At 47.9% G+C, this 19743-nt stretch overlaps 1 protein-coding gene across 2 annotated transcripts in view; it reads left to right on the top strand.

The window, feature by feature from the left end:
- Window positions 1-19743, top strand: part of mtus2a (microtubule associated tumor suppressor candidate 2a) — a 40336-nt gene that overhangs the window by 353 nt on the left and 20240 nt on the right. The window contains exons 1-3 of one of the 2 annotated variants that reach the window (XM_040182969.2): window positions 22-312; window positions 8344-10641; window positions 11654-11891. In XM_040182969.2, the coding sequence (XP_040038903.2) occupies window positions 8587-10641; window positions 11654-11891 (2293 nt within the window). In that variant the 5' untranslated portion in view covers window positions 22-312; window positions 8344-8586. Of the gene's footprint in view, window positions 1-21; window positions 313-8343; window positions 10642-11653; window positions 11892-19743 lie in introns of those variants that run through there. The other variant, XM_040182968.2, reaches the window with a different exon arrangement.

Genomic DNA, 19743 nt, shown 5'->3' with positions numbered 1-19743 from the left:
GTGCAGCTATCGCGGCCACGATGCAGTGCCGCTTGTGACATTCCACAGCCCGTGTTGACCCCCCCCCCCCCCCCACACACACACAAAGAGAAAAGTGGTACGGAAGTTTAACCGCAGACCGTAAGTGGAGCAGTGGGCCGCGGGGGAGCAGCGTGGTTTGGGGAGTGGGGGTCAGACACGGAGGAGCAGGTTGCTGTGATTGATGGAGCAGGTCGCTGGGTGATGCTAATGATCACATGTAGATTATTCGGGCTTTAGAACAACTCCAGCTATGATCCACTGTACTGAGAGGTGACGACGAGGGTGACGCCGGTAAGACCTTTGGGTTGCTTTTTTTTATGGGAATGGTTATTTGTTGTTTGTATTTATTAGGCTGCACCGTCTTGGAGGATTTTTGTAAAATTGTCTAAAATTAAGCAAAAAATAATTCATATTTCAAAGCTTCAATCCTTCACATTTATTTGTATTGTTCTTTATGTCTGTTATGCTGACTCAGACTCTTAACAATGTAATCAAAGGATTTAGGGAGCACGAGTAGTATTTAAAGAATGTTAAGTTTAACTTTTCAGTCTTTTCAGTCGTTTACTCCACCAAGGAAATATGTTTGTACAACATATTTGGCCATGTGTTATTTATATTCCTGAGTAATTATTTAGCATCTTCCAACTCAGATGCAAAGCCAGAGGAGTCACACGCACACGTGGTTTATTATTTTGTTTGTGCTTTTGTTACTTTTCCAAGAATCCCTTCATTTCGCATCACCTTTAGGTTACTGAGACGGGAGACGGGGTGAATCAAGTGAAGTCGGGCAGGTTTGTCGGAATGTCTTTCACATTCTGTGTGTGTGTGGTTCTGACTGATCCGTGTCTGATGACCAGGTCGCCGTTGAGACCGTGTGTCAGTTGAATTGTCTGGTGCCACCACTGATCCTGTAATATCGGAGGCGTCCCAAGTCTGTTCGCTCTTGCAGACCATCAAAGGTCAGCACAGCTTGTGGCCTCGGCTGCAGCTGCTGTATACTCTGATGCATATGAGATTGATTCATTACATCTGACCTCTGCCATGTCTGAACAGCGATCAATTCAGCAGAGCTCTGCCAGGAAAACCACTCGCAGCAGTGTGTGTGTGTGTGTGTGTGTGTTTTGTTGTAGTGCCCAGTCTCAGGTGCTTCTGTGTTTGTGTGCGTGTGCCTGTGCAGGTACAGTTTGTCAGTTTGACACCAAGCCCTTGATTGTAGTGCTCGGGTGCAACCTTCAAGGTCGTTTTATAGGACAGAAGAGGGGAGGAGGAGGAGGAGGAGCAGGAAGGACAAATTCAAATGATGAGTGAAGTGAAGGAGAAGAGGTGTAGAAAAATGTCAACATCCATTCCAATGTTTAGGTCTGTGTTTTCTAATTCATTGTTATTTGTACAAAAGTGTTGTGTTAATTGACAGTAAAATGATAAACATTTTTTTTGTAAAAATGAGCAAAGCGTGGAGAAGATATAAAACGACAGTATAAGGGGAGGAGGCTTCAGCTATTAAACTGACCTTTGTTGTGACTCATAATCAAACAATTTGGAGGCTTCTCTTTGCTTAAGGACGGTACGCGTGTGTGCGTGTGTGAAAAAGTGTCAACACATGCAAACGCACACTCTCCAATTTCACGCCGTCTTTGTCTGGAAGGTGGCAATGAGCTTGTTTTAGCTCCTCCCCTGCAGTCAGAGGCGGGACATCGGTGGGTGAGGAGAGAGAAACGCCTCTGCTCATTCAATACACACACTTCCCTCTCCTGCAGTCAACATGGAAGGCCTTGTTCACGTGTGTATGTGTATGCATCTGTTTTCTAAATTTGTGCAATCACAAGTGCCCCTTTTTTTCTGTTTCCAATTGTATCGGAATTCAAATGTGTCAACACGGGAGTGAAGCTAAACAGAGTGCAGGAGTATTTCTGTGAGGATGGAGCAGAGAGTACTATTCTCGACGTGACTGCAAAAAAGCTACGGGATCATGTATTTTTTATGATACCCTCTGCAGACTATGCAAACATTAAAAATAAACTTACTCTTTAGAACGGCAGCATGTTTGAATCTTTAAACGGACACTCTTCTGGAGTCCTTTGCCCCGTCCGAGAATAGTCTCTCGCCTTCCTTTGTCCCGCGTGTGAAAACTGTCTTTCTGTGACACCCACACATCCGCTGCAAACCATTACCATATCCTTTTTTTTGTATTTCACATCATGACCATCCCCAAAAAACCTCAGCTCATGCTGTTCTTTGCTCACCTCTCACTGATCCTTTGCCAGTGTTCCCTCCCCCACGCCCTCGGGGTTTGCCACTTTACATATGCACACACACACACAGACTCACACTCACACATTGCGTTCCAAATTAAAATCTCAAACATCTCATCCTCGCTGCCTGCTCTCTGCAGCCTTGTTGATTTATTTTATCATATTTTCCCAGAAGAAAAAGAAGTGACTAAGGCGCTCTAACCCGACACTCAGGTTTCTCTTTGTCTGGGCTGCTTTACCTCACCAGCTTTAAGTCTGACTCTGCGTGTGTGTGTTTTTTTGTGTAAGCATGTGCAATTCTCTTGTTGAAGTCTTTGTCTGCAACTGCTTTGCATTTGAAGTGTACTCCGTTCCTCTCCTCTTTGTCCCCACATACAGTCATGCAAGAGTTAACATTTTCCTCTGCGACAGGAGTAAGGGTAGTGGGTGGAGGGGCTTTGCTAATAACAAAGCGGTGCAACCAGCGACCATTGTGGACAGACACTGTCTCTCTCTCTCTCCTCCATGCCGTCCCTGTCTGGATCTATGGTTTAACTGCAGGGCTCAATGAACCAATAAACACACGTATGATGACTTCCTCCCAATTCTCTCCTCCAGCCTCCAGCAGTCAGTGTATTTCTAATCACGCTAATCTCTTAGCAGCTCCCCCTATTCTTTTCCTTCCTAACTCATTTTATTGCCGACGCTATTTCCCTGCACATTTGTCTTTTCTTTATCCATCTCAGCTACAATCCTCGCGGCCTGCGCACAGCGCGGAACAAAACCAGGCAGGAAAAGCAGGACCATGCCGGATTTAGTGGAGACTCATAACGAAAGTAAACAATAATAATAAAGGAGATCAGCGAGCCTCGTTTTCTCATGGTGAGAAGCTGCCTCTTTGTCTCTGCACCTGCTGCAGCGATATATATATACCCCTCAGAGTGTGTGTTTAGTTGCTTCTCATACCACTGTATGTGTAACTTTGCACGCGCATGTGCAAGTGAACATTGAGTTTTCATTTAGAAAAAGTGCCCCTTTTAGTTTGTGCTCCAAATGTTCATCTTGATGCGTTTCTTTTTAGCAGTTTGTTAACAGGACAAGAGACAAGCCTTGCATAAATATGCCTGATTTGATGGATGTGTGAACCATTTTTCATTTTGCTTCAGCGAATGAAATATATCATTTGCATATTGGGACTTTCAGATGACTTCATATGAGGTCGCACATCCCGTCAGTCCGCGTGCAATGTGGATATAAATCAGCTTTTATTGCAGATGATCTGATTTTCTCATTCTCTTTATTGGGTTAGGTATGACCACCCACCCTGACCCGAGATCCCAAAGAAATCCTGTTACAGTTCCCCCCCACCCCCCTGCGATACAGAATGACTTCCCCCTGGGGTGCAAAGCGACGTCCGACTGTATGTGTGGGAGGGGAGTGGGATGGAGCGAGACAGAGGGGGAGAGAGGAGAGATTATTTTGGCCCATGTGGTCTGCTGATGTGCCGTCTATAAGGATGATAATGGGATTGATCACCTTGCCCTGCCCTCATTAACTGTGTATTATAAAGATGGAAGACAAGAGGGAGGGAGGGAGATGAGACGGTGAAGAGAAAGAGACAGACATGAAAACCTTCTTTGAGAAACCAATAAAACTGATGCTGGGAGTTATTTTGTGCTGCCGTCAGGGAAGCCATAGTCATAGAAAGCAGCCCTGTTGTTGCTTGTTGATGCACATCTGAAGAAGAAATACAGAGCAACTTGAGGATACCACCTCTCGATACTTCCCCGCTCTGCTTCACTGTTCTCTGTGGTGGTGGTGGTGATCCCTCTGCTGTGCATAGTGAGCTGTTGCTAGGTTCACACATACAAACACTACAGTTCAGTGAATTCTGCTCTACTCTGTGACTAATGTGTCTTCTGTGAAAACAGAACTCTGAGCTTATTTTAGTGCTATTTCTCTCTCCGTTGTATCGCTGACAGAGCTGGGAGGAGAAGGAATGGATCACTAAAGCTTAGCTCATTTCTAAATAGACTTACTAAGCTTCATCCCGCTGGTTGTGTGTGAACATAATCCAAAGTACAAGCAAAAGGAATACAATAATTTCCCAAAATGGACAAGAGGGTGGTGTTTGTTTGCAGCATTTGCCAGTTTATTAACATGGAGTGTCTACCAGCCTTAAATATATCAACATTTATATGGCAAACACACACACACACACACACACACACACTCACGCACACCTAACGCAATAAAGGAAGGTGTACAAGGACACGCAAGGATGATGTCATAAGAGATTAATTACACGCTAAGACATGGCGTGTATTGTTTTAGAGGATTGGATTTTCATCTTTAAAGATAACTGCGACATTGCATTTTAATGTAAATCTGGCACTAAATCTAATTATGTCATATTCTAACACCCTGGAGTCATAAATCGGGGTTTTAAACATGTCACCGTTCAGACCGTTTGTGTTCCCTCCATCTCTTTTAAGTCTATTTCAGTGCGCTGGAATTCCTGTCTATGCCAATGTATGTGTGAGTGAAAAAGAGGGGAATGTGTGTGTGTCATCACGTTCCCCAGGGACTAGGGAGCTATAAAACCTGTCCGCTCCAGTGGGGGAGGAGAGGAATAAAGCAAAGTGCCAAAGACAAATGGCTCCTGTAATAGCCACATGTGCTGCTAGACCGACAACAAAAGGAGCCCAGAGTGTGTCTGTGTGTGTGTGTGTGTGTGCGTGCATGGGTCGATTGGTTGGTCTGTGCAGGTGAGTGTCTCCCAGTGAGACACAGTGTGTTCATATGCACATGCAGTCTTTATGGTGTAACGTGGGTTCTGAATTTGCCTTCTGCAATCAGCAGTTTCATCATTGGGAGCAATGGAGCCATCACCCAGCATTGTATGGTAAAGGACATTTCCCCAATCTTTTCCCTTTTGTCTCGCAGGCCTATATCAGTAAGTCAGTGCAGACATGGGCCTCTATAGCTCACACTGTGGAGGTTCAAATGATGTATTACCTCCCATCAGCCTAATTAGCAAGCACTAGCTCTCCTGCATCAACTCTCTTCCCTTTTTTTTTACCCATCTGTATGTCTCTCTTCCCTCCCACCACATGTCTGTGTCTCATTTTTCACCCACACAGACTCTCTCACATTTAGAAAAATAAAAATAAAGCAGGATGGGGGAGGCTTTTCTCTCCTCCAGTTCTACTCGGCTCGAGATTTTATTTGGCTCTCCAGTCCCACTTCCGTTTCATTGGGTCGCGTTCTCAGCTGCCGCTCTTGATAGGTTAGCGGCCTGGCGAAAACCACCAATGATTATCCTTTAGTGAATTTGATCACTGCTGAGATCCTGCCGCAGGCTCTCATCACGGGAGCACGGGGCGATCTGTCTATCTTCCCACTTGCTGGGATATGATTGCTCCTAGTAGTAACTGCTGAGAAGAAAAAAGCTGTGAGTGTATCTTTATATACTCACTCACAACCAAGCAGCAATGTAGATATATCTCTATATATAAATAGATATTTTTATTTATTTATCGAGTCTCTTTCTAACGCTGACCTTTTTATCTGACGGAAGACGCTGGGGTCCAGAAGTTCCCGGAGATATCGCATTTCCATGACAACAAAATCAGGATATTTACATTCATTTTCACCTGTTTTCTCAGAGGATTTAGTAAGATTAGTTGCATCAATCTATTAAAACAAAAAAGGTGAAACAAAGCCTTCATCCATTATATATTCCAATCCAGCGTTCATAAAAGAACGATTCACACCGATTAACCGTTGTGGACAACAGCTAAACTAATGCATTTGCTACAGCATTCGCCAAAATAATTGTTGGCAGAAGGGTTTACCAAACTCCCACAGCTTCCTCTGATTCTTTGCAGTGTTTCTAGAAGATGATTTGATGATGAAAAACATCCCGGCTTGTTGCTCCTGTAATTGCATAATTCATCTTCGAGTCAAAGGAAAGCCCCTCACCAACAGCAGTCCTGCCTCATCCACACACACACACACACACACACACGTGTTCCTTTTTACAATTCACATCAAAGAAAGAATGTCGTATCAAATGCATGGCTCCTGAAGCGTCCCAAACATACTCTTTATTCTGGACACCTTTTCATCATCACAACAGGTCAACTGAGGCAGGTTATTTGGGTCTTTGTCCGATTATTTTTCGTTTTCTTTTGCCGAATGGCTTTTGTCTGTCTCTGCTGTGAGGCGGCGTGCAGCTGATTGCGGTTCAGCCACCGTAACCAAGCTTGGCACTCAGCCTCCCAAGACTGCTGTCATCAACACAACCTCCAGTACTCCATCGGTGCCGTAATGGATTTGCCGCCATGTCCTCCCAGAGAATCCCCTCTACAGCTCCCTGTCTACTCCCATCCCTCTCCCTCTCCAAATCTTTGCATTGTGTTTTGTAATTAACTAGTCATAGTGTTCACAATGTAAACAAGACATCATGCGGGTTATAATATATCTTTGTACTTCTACCAAAATTTGCCCTCTGCCGCCCTGAAATTTCCTCTCAAGCAGGATATTATCACTATGGTAAAGGAACGATCCGATGAGTGAATAATAAACACCTCTGAATTACATAAAAAAAGTACAGTTGCAAGTGGACGTGTATTTTAAAGTGTTATTGCTCATAAAGGGTTCTGAACGGTTTCAACTGATTCTCCTGGATAATATCTTGAAATCACACCTTAGATGACCTTCAGCAATACAATCACACCCTTGAATGTTTTTCCTCCAAGTGCATTTGGAAAAACTGCAGTTTTGCGCTCCTTTGGAATAGTATTCAACCTGATGGTTTGAAGACCCATATTTGAATATCCATTGAACATCTTGGTCCAAATACATCATAATATGCATTGCCTGCTCAGACAGTATTCTGTACATTTAGCATACAGTTGTGCTAGAATACATTTATAATTAAAGTGTAATGCCAGTCTGTGTGAGTTGTGCGTAATATGAGGACGGGAAACAAGATTGTTTGGTTTTAATGCGTCTGGTTCAGGGCAGGAGGAGAACTCTTCATAGAGTTCTCGCATAATTATTGAGAAATTGAAATGTAAAGAGACAAAGAGAGTGAATCACTGTCAAAACATGACAGTCATTTAATCTGTCAGAATCGCCAGAGTTCTTTGGGGAGTTGACGAATGCCTTTTTATTGGCTGGTGTCTTTTTTTTGTACTGCTTTTATACAAACCCTCCTGCATCCGCCCTGCATTGACATGACGGGAAAATAACTCTTTGCCATCTCCCTGCCATCTGCTCATCTATTGACTGTACGTGTTCTAGCGACTCCCCATACATGTTGAAGCTGTCTTCCTGTACATCCTGCAGGATGTTTCCTTTACACGGAGCAGGGTGTGGTGTTGCTTTGTTGGATCCAAACGTGGCATTGGCAAGATCAGCCACACGGCATGTTAGAGGAGACATGAGGAGAAGCGTCATCCCTCCTGCAGTGATCTGGCCTGCAGGATGGATGTGTTCCTCCTCAGCTGCTTATTTTAACTCCACACAACATGTTTTGTGTTATATTCTTTCGCTGTGTAGTCTGTAAGCTGATTTAAACATCGTTATTGCAGGTTTTAACCCAATCTCATTCTCTTTTTCAAAGTCTCATGAGTAAAAAAAGCTCATTACAAAACACTTTGCACCCTTCCCTCTCTTCCTCGCCTGTCTTCATCAGACATCCCCAGGGTGAATCCGTCACCTACATGCAAACAGTCTGTTCTCTCTGCCATTTTCTCTCTTGATTTATTTCCTTTTTTCCTGCCTTTCAGAAAACATACATCATCGTTTAATATTTTACTGTTTGTATTTGTATTTGTATTTAGTCTTAACCTATATAGACACACACACACACACACACACACACACACACACACACAGACTATATAAACACATTTAAAATATAAAGCATGTAATTCCAAGATGATCACTTCCTTTTGAGTCTCCAGTGTCTTTTGGTCCCAGAGGTGGGACACGTTATTGCCGTGTGCAGCTGATCGTTGAACGGGTTCTACAAAAATTTCTTGCCCTTTCTTACAGTTTACCTTTCTTTCTTTTATTTCAGATTGGACAGACTTCCATCTACCGAAGGAGCCAAACCAGGACAGCTCTCCTCAATCACTGTAAACACACATGATAAGTGGCAAATTAATGGAAATTGATGGAAATTAATGGAAATCAGCTAAAGGGCCATCGCCACACTGACCTTGAAGAGGGGAGGCAGCGAGGGAAAAAACAGTCCTAACGCCATAGATGGCCTCATCACATTGAAGGTGTCTGTGAGCGCGGAAAAAAGATTCAGTCCGTCATGAGCATCCCAACAGGTTTGCAGGGACTGAGGGTCAACGTTGACAGAGGAGAGAAGATTGGAAACAAAACCCAGATCCCGTTCCCCCAATCAGGAGACGACAATGCCAACCAATTCTCTTCCATCTGTGATCAAGAGGGAAGAGGACTGATAGAGGACACAAGCTACAGCACAAGCTCCGTCCCTCCTTTGGTCTCCCAGAGCGAATCCCCCAACAAGTTAGTGATCTGGGGCTCTGAGCAGCAATGTTTGGAGCCTGAGCTCAGAGGGTTTGACCTCTTGGAGTGTCAGGAGATACATGCATTCTTGAGGGACAGGGATCAGGAGGAGGACGATGACGATGGCGGAAGTATGAGGGATGGTAAAGATGAAGGTCCCATGTCCATATCCTCGAGCTCCACCGCCAGCTCTGCTTCGATCGGTGTCAGGGGCAATGACAATGACAACAACAAAGTGGAGAGCAGAATACAGTGGGACCGAGGGGCGCAGAGAAGGATGGCATGTCACAGCAACGAAGAGCTGGACATATGCGTCACAGGCTCACAAGAGAAAAGGGACACCAGGTCAGGCAGGGACAGGGAGAGACGGAAGGGAGGTCTGAAGGAGTCTAAGTCTGATACAAATGTCTTTGTCTCCAGTCTGTCGGCTGTTTCCTTCCGCGGGAGCCTGTCGAGTGCTCTGGATAGTAGCGGAGAAGCGCGTGCGCTCGTCTCGCTGTCCGGCTCTAAGACCAACCTTTACTCCAATACAAACAACGCTACCTCAGCTCATACTAGAAACATGGCTGCCCCTTCGGATGCCAACTGCAACTCTCCGCCATCGCATCCTCAGGAGAAACAAGGCCGCCCTCAATATCACTACGGCCAGGATCAGAGACAGGAGGAGGGAAGCCATCATAGAAATGGATTGACCTCTGATGGGCTGCTGGGCCAAAGGAGGAAGGCAGGATTTGAGGAAAGGGTGATGCCACCGCGACGGCAACAGCTCGTCAGACCCCTCTGTCAGACGGAAGCGGGAAGAGCAAGGAGCTTAGCAGAGACCCATGCTCACCAAGCTGAGACAAGGCAACCGTCTCCCCCCAAACCCTCTCCAGATTCACAAAGAGGCGGGTCTAACAGACAGTTTACGAAATCGTCTTTACGGGAACCATCAGATTTCTCTAACCTGTACAGCACACCCGGAGGCCCGCAGCTCAGGCAGCCCAACCAGGCAGCCCAGAGGGAGGCTCAACCTGCGGAAAAACACCCAGCCGCAACTGCATGGCGTAATTCAAGTCCTTCAAATTCTTCCTCTTTCGAGAAGAGACCCCAGACTCAGCTCACATATAGAAGAAATTGCTCTAGTCCCAACAGGACAGGGGTTGATTCCAGGTCATCTACCCCTCCCCACTCCCCTCTCAGGACTCCCCAGGGTTCACCACGCCGGCAGCCTTCCATGTACCTTGTTTCCAGGAGTGTCCCTGGAGTGGTTAGACACGTCCCGTCAGGATGCAACCCTGCTGTAACATCATCCGCTCAGGGCTATGGCAATAGTTGCATGAGAACACCAGTGAAAACCAATATAAGCACAAGTGGAATCCCCAAAACGCCTCTTAACAACCAGCAGAGCTACAACCCCAACTCCAGCCCCAAGGAGAGCTCCCCATCACCTAAACTCAAACCTAAAGGAGTTCGGCCTAAAATCATTACCTACGTTCGAAAGAACCCTCAGTTTAAGCCCCAGGCTGCCGACGGACCGTATCAGGTATCCTCTCTACCCTCCAGGCTGTCAACATACGCGCACGGTCAAATATCTACTTCTTTCAAAGACAACGGTAAAGATCCATCCAAGCCCGAAGCGGAAAGCAGAGGATCCCCAGTGCTCAGTGCCTCTAATCTGCTTTATGACAAGTACCGCCAGGTCACACAGACAAACCTTTTTCCACCAGGAATGCTGGGCAGAAGTATGAAGCCCGCCGGAAATACACACACAGTCCCCCCTGCACACACACACAGCCACACAGCACCCTCAAAACTGGGCAGCAAAACAGACACCTTCTATGGGGCTCCATCGGAGGTGAGTACAGCCTTAAGTTTCTAACTACAAATCATTCTGAGAAGAATGGAGCTTTCATTAGAATTTTGGATTGTGTTTATTCTGTTTTATCAAGAGGACTTTTTATAATTCACTATTACACTCACTCACACAATCTGTGAAAAGGACAGAATGTAATGTTAGAATAGTTCCTAAATCAATTAACAGGATACAACTTTTTTATGATATACGTTACATTGTACATGTTAGGTACAAAAGCAAAATAATTCTGTTCAATTCGCTGATTCTGCACATGACTATCAGTGTCACTTCCTGGCGTCCAGAATTTCTGTCCCACAGTACAACACCTATAATTGATCATATCTTATGCATTTTTGTTAAGAGCTGGTCATTATCACTTTAAAGTCATCTTATTGATTCTGATTAAACAGGTTCATTTAGAATTCCTCCTCTTCCAAAAAAAAACATGCTGAAATGAATTGTTAAGGATTTTGAAATACAAATCCCAAAGGGACAAGAGGATTTTCAATGCTTTATTTTCTGTTGCATGCATGTTGGCATTTTGTGCATTACACGGGAACACAGACTCTTGAAATACATCTAAGGGTGTTAAAACAGTTTAAAAATCCCAATTTGTTTGCTGTGTTTTGTAACTTTACTTCTCACCAACTAAACTAAATGGACAAACTCCAAGGAGGAATTATTGTTCTCCATTAACAATGTCTACTTATGATCAGCCTCATCATATATGAAATATATATAATTATACATTTGTTTTTTCAAGTGTGTTTTGCTGCAATGGTTGATGTAGGATTTTGCTGTTGGTCAATTTGAACAAAAGCAATGCATCGAGTGATTTTCCGCCCATTTTGTCCACAATCAAAATTTGCAATATTTAACATGTCATGGCACCCCGACGTCCCTGCTGCACACAATAACATGTATGCAACTGCTAGCAGAAACCGTCATGGGTTTATTATGACTATGAATGAGTATAGTATTTTTAAGTTAACTTTGTAATTTGGATCTTTAGGTGGGAAGATCTGCCAGTTTTAAAGGAAACACACCTGAGGATGCGTTGCAATCGAGGGTGGCAGCTCAGGCCAGAGGAAGCGGCAGCCTCCTGCGCTCTGGCAGAGGTCTGCGTCTGGGCCTGGGAGCTGTCAACAGGGCGACTACGGGCTCAGTCAAGGGCAGAGGACCCGGTCAATCAGCACTGGTCTTCAGCCAGCCAGCCCAACCTGTCAGCCCGGCGACCAGTCAGAACACAGGTAAGAAGTTGATCCAAATCATGTTTTAGAGTGAGAACAATGTTGATGCTTTTGAGCAACAGTTTGTGTCCGATTACATTTCAGAAACCTTAAATTACTCACACCAAAGAGATCCAGCTTGTCGTTCTTCACCTTTGCCCCAATGAGAGGAGCAACGTTTTTGGCCATGAGATAAAGGCAGATTAATCAAATACGTTCTTTGAAATTCCTTTTAGCTGATCTGATTGGAGGGTTTTAAGAAAGAGCTGCTAGGAATGTAATTTTTCTGCTCCAGAAGGCTGCCATCTACAAAACAAAATTGAATTAAAGGTGCAGGCAGCGATGGACGGGTCCTCGCTACTACATGTCGGGGCACTGGCCGTCGGACAAAGCGTCCAAGAGTCAGTCGTCGTTAACCATAAGGAGCGACACCAGGGATGCCGCTTTGCAAACTTCATCTTTAACATTATTAGGTCTTTTTTATGATTTCATAGGGAACCAGTGGGTTAATGGTTGGTAAAAAAAGAAATCCCTAATTTGTTTAATATTAAATATTCATGAGGGATTACAAAGATTATGATATGTAACAAGGGAAGGAGGAGAACCTGTGTTTGCCACATATCTTGCCTTCTACAAAGTGATCTTCATAGGGAACCAGTGGGTTAATAGTTGATGAAAAAAAAACATTCCAAAAAATATTAATATTAAATTAATATTTAAAAATATTCAAAAGAATGATCGATTACAAAGATTATGATATGTAACAAGGGGAGGAAGAAAACCTGTGTTTGCCACATATCTTGCGTTCACATATTATAGTAATTATACTGTGAATAGCAGTCAAGTTACTCTAGCTTATCACAACTCAGACAGAGACCCAAACGCAGATATGGGGAATAAGGGTTTTAATGAAGAGGAATTCGGGCAGGCAGTGTCGTTGTCGGAGGCAGGCAGGAGTTCGGTGCACGGGAGATCAGGGGTTCAGAGGTGGCAGGCAGTGTCGTTGTCGGAGGCAGGCCGGAGTTCGGTACACAGGACGTCGGAGGTACAGAGGTGGCAGGCCGTGTCGTTGTCGGAGGCAGGCAGGGGTCAGTACACGGGGGATCTCAAGAATTGACTGGAAACTACTGGAAACTACTGGGATATAACGCTGGTAAGACCTGGTGAAACACACAAGACGAACTGGCAACAAGAACAGGGAGAAGACACAGGTTATATGCCCAAGGGATAATTGACAAACAGGGAACACCTGGTGTGGGAGGAGACAGGGGAAAAACAGGTGAAAACGGGTGAACACAATTAGGGCGTGACAGTACCCCCCCTCCTAGGGGCGCCACCTGGCGTCCTACCTGGTGCCGTACCTGATTGACTGGGGTGGCGACGGCGAAAGTCGGCGATGAGGGAGGGGTCCAAGATGTCCCTGGAAGGAACCCAGCAACGCTCCTCCGGTCCGTAGCCCTCCCAGTCAACCAGGTACTGGAAACCCCTGCCACGCGGTCGGACCCTCAGGAGACGCCGCACTGTATAGACTGGGCCCCCGTCAACCATCCGGGGAGGCGGCCGAGGAGGTGGGGGGGGAAGGAGGCGACAAAGAGACACAGGTTTAATACGGGAGACATGGAAGGTGGGGTGTACTCTAAGGGTACGAGGAAGAACCAAACGGACAGCAGAAGGACTGATGACCCTGGAGATGGTAAATGGGCCGATGAACCGGGAAGACAGTTTCCGGGATTCCACACGGAGAGGCAGATCCCGAGTGGACAACCACACTCTCTGCCCCTTACGGTAGCGAGGAGCAGGGGTCCGACGGCGGTCAGCCTGTCGGCGATACCTGGATGCCGTCCGGAGAAGAGCAATCCGGGCCCTCCTCCAAGTCCGACGACAGCGGCGAACGAACATTTGGGCTGAGGGCACCCCCACTTCCGCTTCCTGGACAGGAAAAAGGGGAGGTTGGTAGCCGAGGGAGCACTCGAAGGGGGAGAGGCCCGTAGCAGATGATGGAAGGGTGTTACGGGCATATTCCGCCCAGACCAGCTGTCGACTCCAAGTGGTGGGATTGGAAGATACAAGGCACCGCAGGGTAGTCTCCAGGTCCTGGTTGGCCCGCTCCGACTGACCATTAGACTCTGGGTGGAATCCGGAGGACAGGCTGGCTGACGACCCGATGAGGGCGCAGAACGCCTTCCAGAACTGGGATGCGAACTGGGGACCCCGATCCGACACCATGTCAGTGGGAAGTCCATGGATCCGGAAGACGTGTTGTATCATGAGTTGGGCCGTCTCCTTGGCAGAGGGGAGCTTGGGTAAGGGGATAAAGTGGGCTGCCTTGGAAAACCGGTCCACGACAGTGAGGATGACAGTGTTGCCATCGGAAGGAGGAAGACCGGTCACAAAGTCCAGTGACAGGTGGGACCACGGGCGGCGTGGCGTAGGCAACGGTTGAAGGAGGCCGGCCGGAGCTTGCCGCGAGGTCTTACTTTGTGCACACACCGTGCAGGCGGAGACATAAGAGGGCACGTCCACCCCCATGGTGGGCCACCAAAACCGCCTACGGATGAAAGCAAGGGTCCGGCGAGCCCCGGGATGACACGAGAGGTTGGATGAATGGCCCCACTTCAGAACTTGAGACCGCATGGGGTCCGGAACAAACAGGCAGCCTGTAGGAACATTCCTAGGGACCTGGCTTGACCGCTGTGCCTTGCGGACCTCCGCTTCTATTTCCCAGACCAGGGATGTAGCCAGGCAGGAAGTGGGAAGGATGGGCCCGGGATCCGGAGGGGTGGTAGCAGGGCTGAAGACTCGAGACAGGGCATCCGGCTTCACGTTCTTGGAGCCAGGGCGATACGAAAGAAGAAAATTAAAACGGCTGAATAGCAGAGCCCACCTGGCCTGCCTGGAGTTGAGTCTTTTAGCGTTGCGAAGGTACTCAAGGTTCTTATGGTCGGTCCAAACCAAAAACGGCAGCTCCGAGCCTTCTAACCAGTGCCTCCATTCCTCCAACGCCATTTTGACGGCCAACAACTCCCTGTTGCCGACGTCATAGTTCCTTTCCGCTGGACTGAGTCTGTGGGAGAGAAAGGCACAGGGATGCAGTTTCTGGTCGAGGGCTGAGCGCTGGGACAGAATGGCTCCCACGCCCACTTCCGAGGCGTCCGTTTCCACCACAAACTGGCGAGAGGGGTCGGGTTGGATGAGGATGGGGGCCGTGGTGAAGCGCTGCTTGAGATCTGCAAAAGCACGAGCCGCTTCAGGAGACCAGCGAAAGCGGACCTTGGTAGAGGTGAGAGCGGTGAGGGGAGCTGCCAAGGTGCTGTAGCCCCGGATGAAGCGACGATAAAAGTTTGCGAATCCCAGGAACCTCTGGAGCTGAACCCGGGAGTGCGGTTGTGGCCACTCCTCCACCGCCTTCACCTTGCAGGGATCCATCCGGATGCTCCCAGCTGCAATGATGTATCCCAGGAACGAGATAGTGGAGCGGTGGAATTCACACTTCTCCGCCTTGACGAACAGCTGGTTCTCTAGGAGGCGCTGGAGCACCTGGCGGACGTGAGCAACATGCTCCTGGGCAGAACGGGAGAATACCAGGATGTCATCCAGGTACACAAAGACGCACCGGTTCAGCATGTCCCGGAATACGTCATTGACCAGTGCCTGGAACACTGCAGGGGCGTTGGTCAGACCGAAGGGCATCACTAGATATTCATAGTGGCCGTTAGCGGTGTTGAAAGCAGTCTTCCACTCGTCCCCTTCCCGGATCCGAACCAGATGGTAGGCATTTCGCAGGTCCAGTTTGGAGAAGACCGTCGCCCCCTGAAGGAGCTCGAAGGCTGAGGAGATGAGGGGAAGCGGATAGCGGTTTTTGATGGTGATGTCATTAAGGCCCCTGTAATCAATGCAGGGGCGTAGGGATTTATCCTTCTTGTCCACAAAGAAGAATCCCGCCCCCGCAGAGGATGACGACGGGCGGATAATTCCTGCCGCTAGAGAGCTCTCCACATAGGCCTCCATGGCCTTGGTCTCCGGACCAGACAGGGAGTAGAGACGCCCTCTAGGGGGGGAAGTGCCAGGAAATAGGTCGATGGCGCAATCATAGGGGCGGTGCGGGGGCAAAGATGTCGCCCGGGACTTGCTGAAGACTTCCCACAGGTCCTGGTATTCGGCCGGAACGGAGGACAAGTCAGGGGGGTCCCCCGATGCCGGGTTGGGGGAAGGCGAGGAGTGTTGTGCAGCCCCCAAGCAGTGGGCGTGGCAGAATGGGCTCCAGCCCTTTATGGAGCCCGTTGTCCAATCAATGAGGGGGTTATGCTTTTGAAGCCAGGAATGGCCCAGAACCACAGGCACGTGAGGAGAACTTATAAGTAAAAACCTGACGGGCTCGCTATGATTGCCAGAGATGCGTAGAACCACTGGAACGGTACAGAGCGTCACCTTGCCAAGGGGCCGGCCGTCCAAGGCTCGAGCCTCTATAGGAGTGGAGAGGCGTTGGGTCGAGATGCCCAGTTGCTGGACCAGGGCGGAGTCAATGAAGCTCTCGTCAGCCCCCGAGTCAATGAGCACTCTGACGGTGTTGGATTGGGCCCCCCACACAAGAATTGCATGCAGCGGGGCACGGGTAGTATGAGTCCAGGGAGTCTCTGTTTGGCCCACCAGCATACCCGCCCCTACTGATGAGCCTGCTCTTTTAGTGGGCAGGTGGAGATGTAATGGCCGGAAGTGCCACAGTACAAACAGCTGCGGCTGCTAAATCGCCTCTCCCGCTCAGCAGGGCTTATTCTCGCCCTTCCGAGGTCCATGGGCTCTGGTCTATCGACTTCGTGAGGCCTCGGATAATTACGGAAAGACTCTGCTGAGCCCCTAGTGTCTCTTTGGTTGGAGAGCCGGATACTTACAGTTTGTGGGGGGTTAGGGGGGGCTGATTGTCTCTCCCGGTTTCTATCCCGCAGCCGGCTATCTATCCGCATAGAAAGGTTCACGAGGGAGTCGAGATCAGGGGGCAGCTCTCGTGCTGCTAGCTCATCCTTGATAATGTCGGACAGCCCATTAAGAAAAGCGTCGAAGAGAGAGTCTGAATTCCATGAACTATCCGCAGCCAGAGTGCGGAAGTCCACCGCGTAGTCTGACACGCTGCGAGAGCCCTGTCGGAGTCGCAGGAGTTTACGCGCTGCTTCCCTCCCCGACACCGGTGACTCAAAAACCTTCTTAATTTCGGCCATAAAGGCAGCCAGACTGGAGCAGATGGGTGTTTGCTGTTCCCACACTGCCGTAGCCCAAGTTCCTGCCCTCCCGGACATAAGCGAAACGATGTACGCTACCTTGGAACGCTCCGATTGAAACGAGGATGGTTGTAGCTCGAAGATCAGGGAACACTTGGAGAGGAATGAACGACAGGTTCTCGGGTCTCCAGAATAGCGCTCAGGAGGTGGTAAGTTGGGTTCCCGAGGGGCCGTGTTGGTTACCGGCAAGGCCGCACTTGCTGCGAGGCCACCTTGGTCTGGGGCAGGTGTCAGCCCCGCTGTAGTTGACTGTCCCATAGACATCCCACGAAACTGCTCCATCAGGGATTGATATGTCCGATCGTGGTGGTCAGAGAGGCTTTGAAGTCCCTCCATGACCCGTTGTAGGATGTCTTCGTGCCTTCCTATAGCAACTCCCTGAAGAGCGACGGCATTCCGGAGGGAGTCAGGTTCTGCTGGGTCTGTCATGGCCAGTTCGTACTATCACAACTCAGACAGAGACCCAAACGCAGATATGGGGAATAAGGGTTTTAATGAAGAGGAATTCGGGCAGGCAGTGTCGTTGTCGGAGGCAGGCAGGAGTTCGGTGCACGGGAGATCAGGGGTTCAGAGGTGGCAGGCAGTGTCGTTGTCGGAGGCAGGCCGGAGTTCGGTACACAGGACGTCGGAGGTACAGAGGTGGCAGGCCGTGTCGTTGTCGGAGGCAGGCAGGGGTCAGTACACGGGGGATCTCAAGAATTGACTGGAAACTACTGGAAACTACTGGGATATAACGCTGGTAAGACCTGGTGAAACACACAAGACGAACTGGCAACAAGAACAGGGAGAAGACACAGGTTATATGCCCAAGGGATAATTGACAAACAGGGAACACCTGGTGTGGGAGGAGACAGGGGAAAAACAGGTGAAAACGGGTGAACACAATTAGGGCGTGACATAGCTACTCCATGCATGGTAACCTAATTACCATGCATGGTTTAAACTGTCCATTGTTATGATAATGAGGACTATCCACTTATAGGACAAAACGTTTGTGACGGAGCTACTGCAACTTCTGCATGAGGCTCTCAAAATCCCACCTTCACAGCAGCGGCGTTGCACGCTTTTCTGAAGTTGCTACGCAGAAATTGCAACTTACTGAAGTGTCACATTTAATAATTCAATTTAGCAATTTAACGCTTTGTGGGGGAAATCCATGCAGGTTGCTGCAACTCACCTTGGCTTTCATTATAATTTATTTATAGTGCTCATCTCAGCTGCTCGTTCCATTGACTTTTCAGAGCCCGATTTACATTATCCATCTCAAGTAGGGTTGCTCTAACAGTAAAAACAATGTTTGATTATATTTTCAGGTGTTTTCAGGTTTCACAAAGGTACAGTATAAGTCATATTAATAATTCCATTGCTTTCCTTCTCCTTCTTAGATTGTTATGAATAATGTGCATCTTCATTTAACAGGAGCTTAGGTACGTGCCATCTAGGCTGAGGGTGTTTTTCAGGCTCACTTCCCTCGGCCGACTCTCAGAGGGGATGACTCGAGTGGTGGGAGGCAGGAGGAAAATGAGGACATTCATCTTTAATGATCCTGACCTTCTCACTCAAGAGCAGCGACCTCTAATCTGATAAACAGAACGCTCGGCACACAGGCAGATAGTGTAGAAAGGAGGAAAGAGGCGATGAGTGCGAACAATGCCTCTGATGAAGATTGGGGGGGAGACACACTGGAGACTTTTCTCCCTGGCGACTTGACCTATGTCCACCAACTGATTTTGTATTCTCCTTCACAGAGCTCTTCCTCCCTCTAGCATGTGGAGCGCGCAGCTGCACTAAATAGTTGAGGAAATGAGGGCTGCCTACTTTATCTCTTCAGCCAGCAGGGGATAATTCTCCTCTTCTGTCTAGGATCTAAACCGTGTTCCGAAGGCCGGGGTTTCTATCCCAGGCCTGAGGATTTATCCACTGCCCACTGTGTGTGAATGTGCGCAGCCTTGGTTGATCATGCCGGCACGTTTCATCTCTTTGGCTGTTGGAAACCGTAGATTAGCGAGAGCCGCGTTGCTCACTGAGAATAGCTGCCACTACGAAGCTGCGATTACTTTTTTATCCTCCCCTCCTCTCTTTCATCCCCTGTATTTTCCCTCACTGTAAATATGTTTCCTCCCTTCCTTGTGTTCTACTTTATTCCAAATAAACCGTTTAATATATATTTTTTGATTGTAAGTCCTCAATGGTGGAGTAACGGCTTTGTGTGGTTTGGGTAACTGTAGGACAAATAAGGACAAGTAAAGCCTTTTTGTAACAAGGAATTGATGATCATACAATAAACTATGTGCATAAGAAAACAGTGTATATGTATTGGAAATATCTATCATCTGAGTCCTAGATGTTCTGTTCGTAGCCCATAACAGTGATGGCACTAGAGAAGCTGTTGGCCGACAGCCCATTCCACGGTCACAGCCAACAGCAGCCATTACCAGGTTGTATATTGTTTTCATATTAGCTTGCTGCAGCAATCAGACACGTAACACAGAAAACATCCTGGTGCCCGCTGAGAGTTTAGTCAACAGGGTGAATGATTCACAGGGGAACTACACATCAAGGCTGCGCTGAACGCCCTGCACTCGGTGTAAGCGGTGATT

The sequence above is a fragment of the Gasterosteus aculeatus genome, chromosome 7 (assembly GCF_964276395.1).
Source record: "Gasterosteus aculeatus chromosome 7, fGasAcu3.hap1.1, whole genome shotgun sequence".
NCBI classification, from domain to species: Eukaryota; Metazoa; Chordata; class Actinopteri; order Perciformes; family Gasterosteidae; genus Gasterosteus; species Gasterosteus aculeatus.
This window is presented reverse-complemented; position numbering and strand designations above follow the sequence as displayed.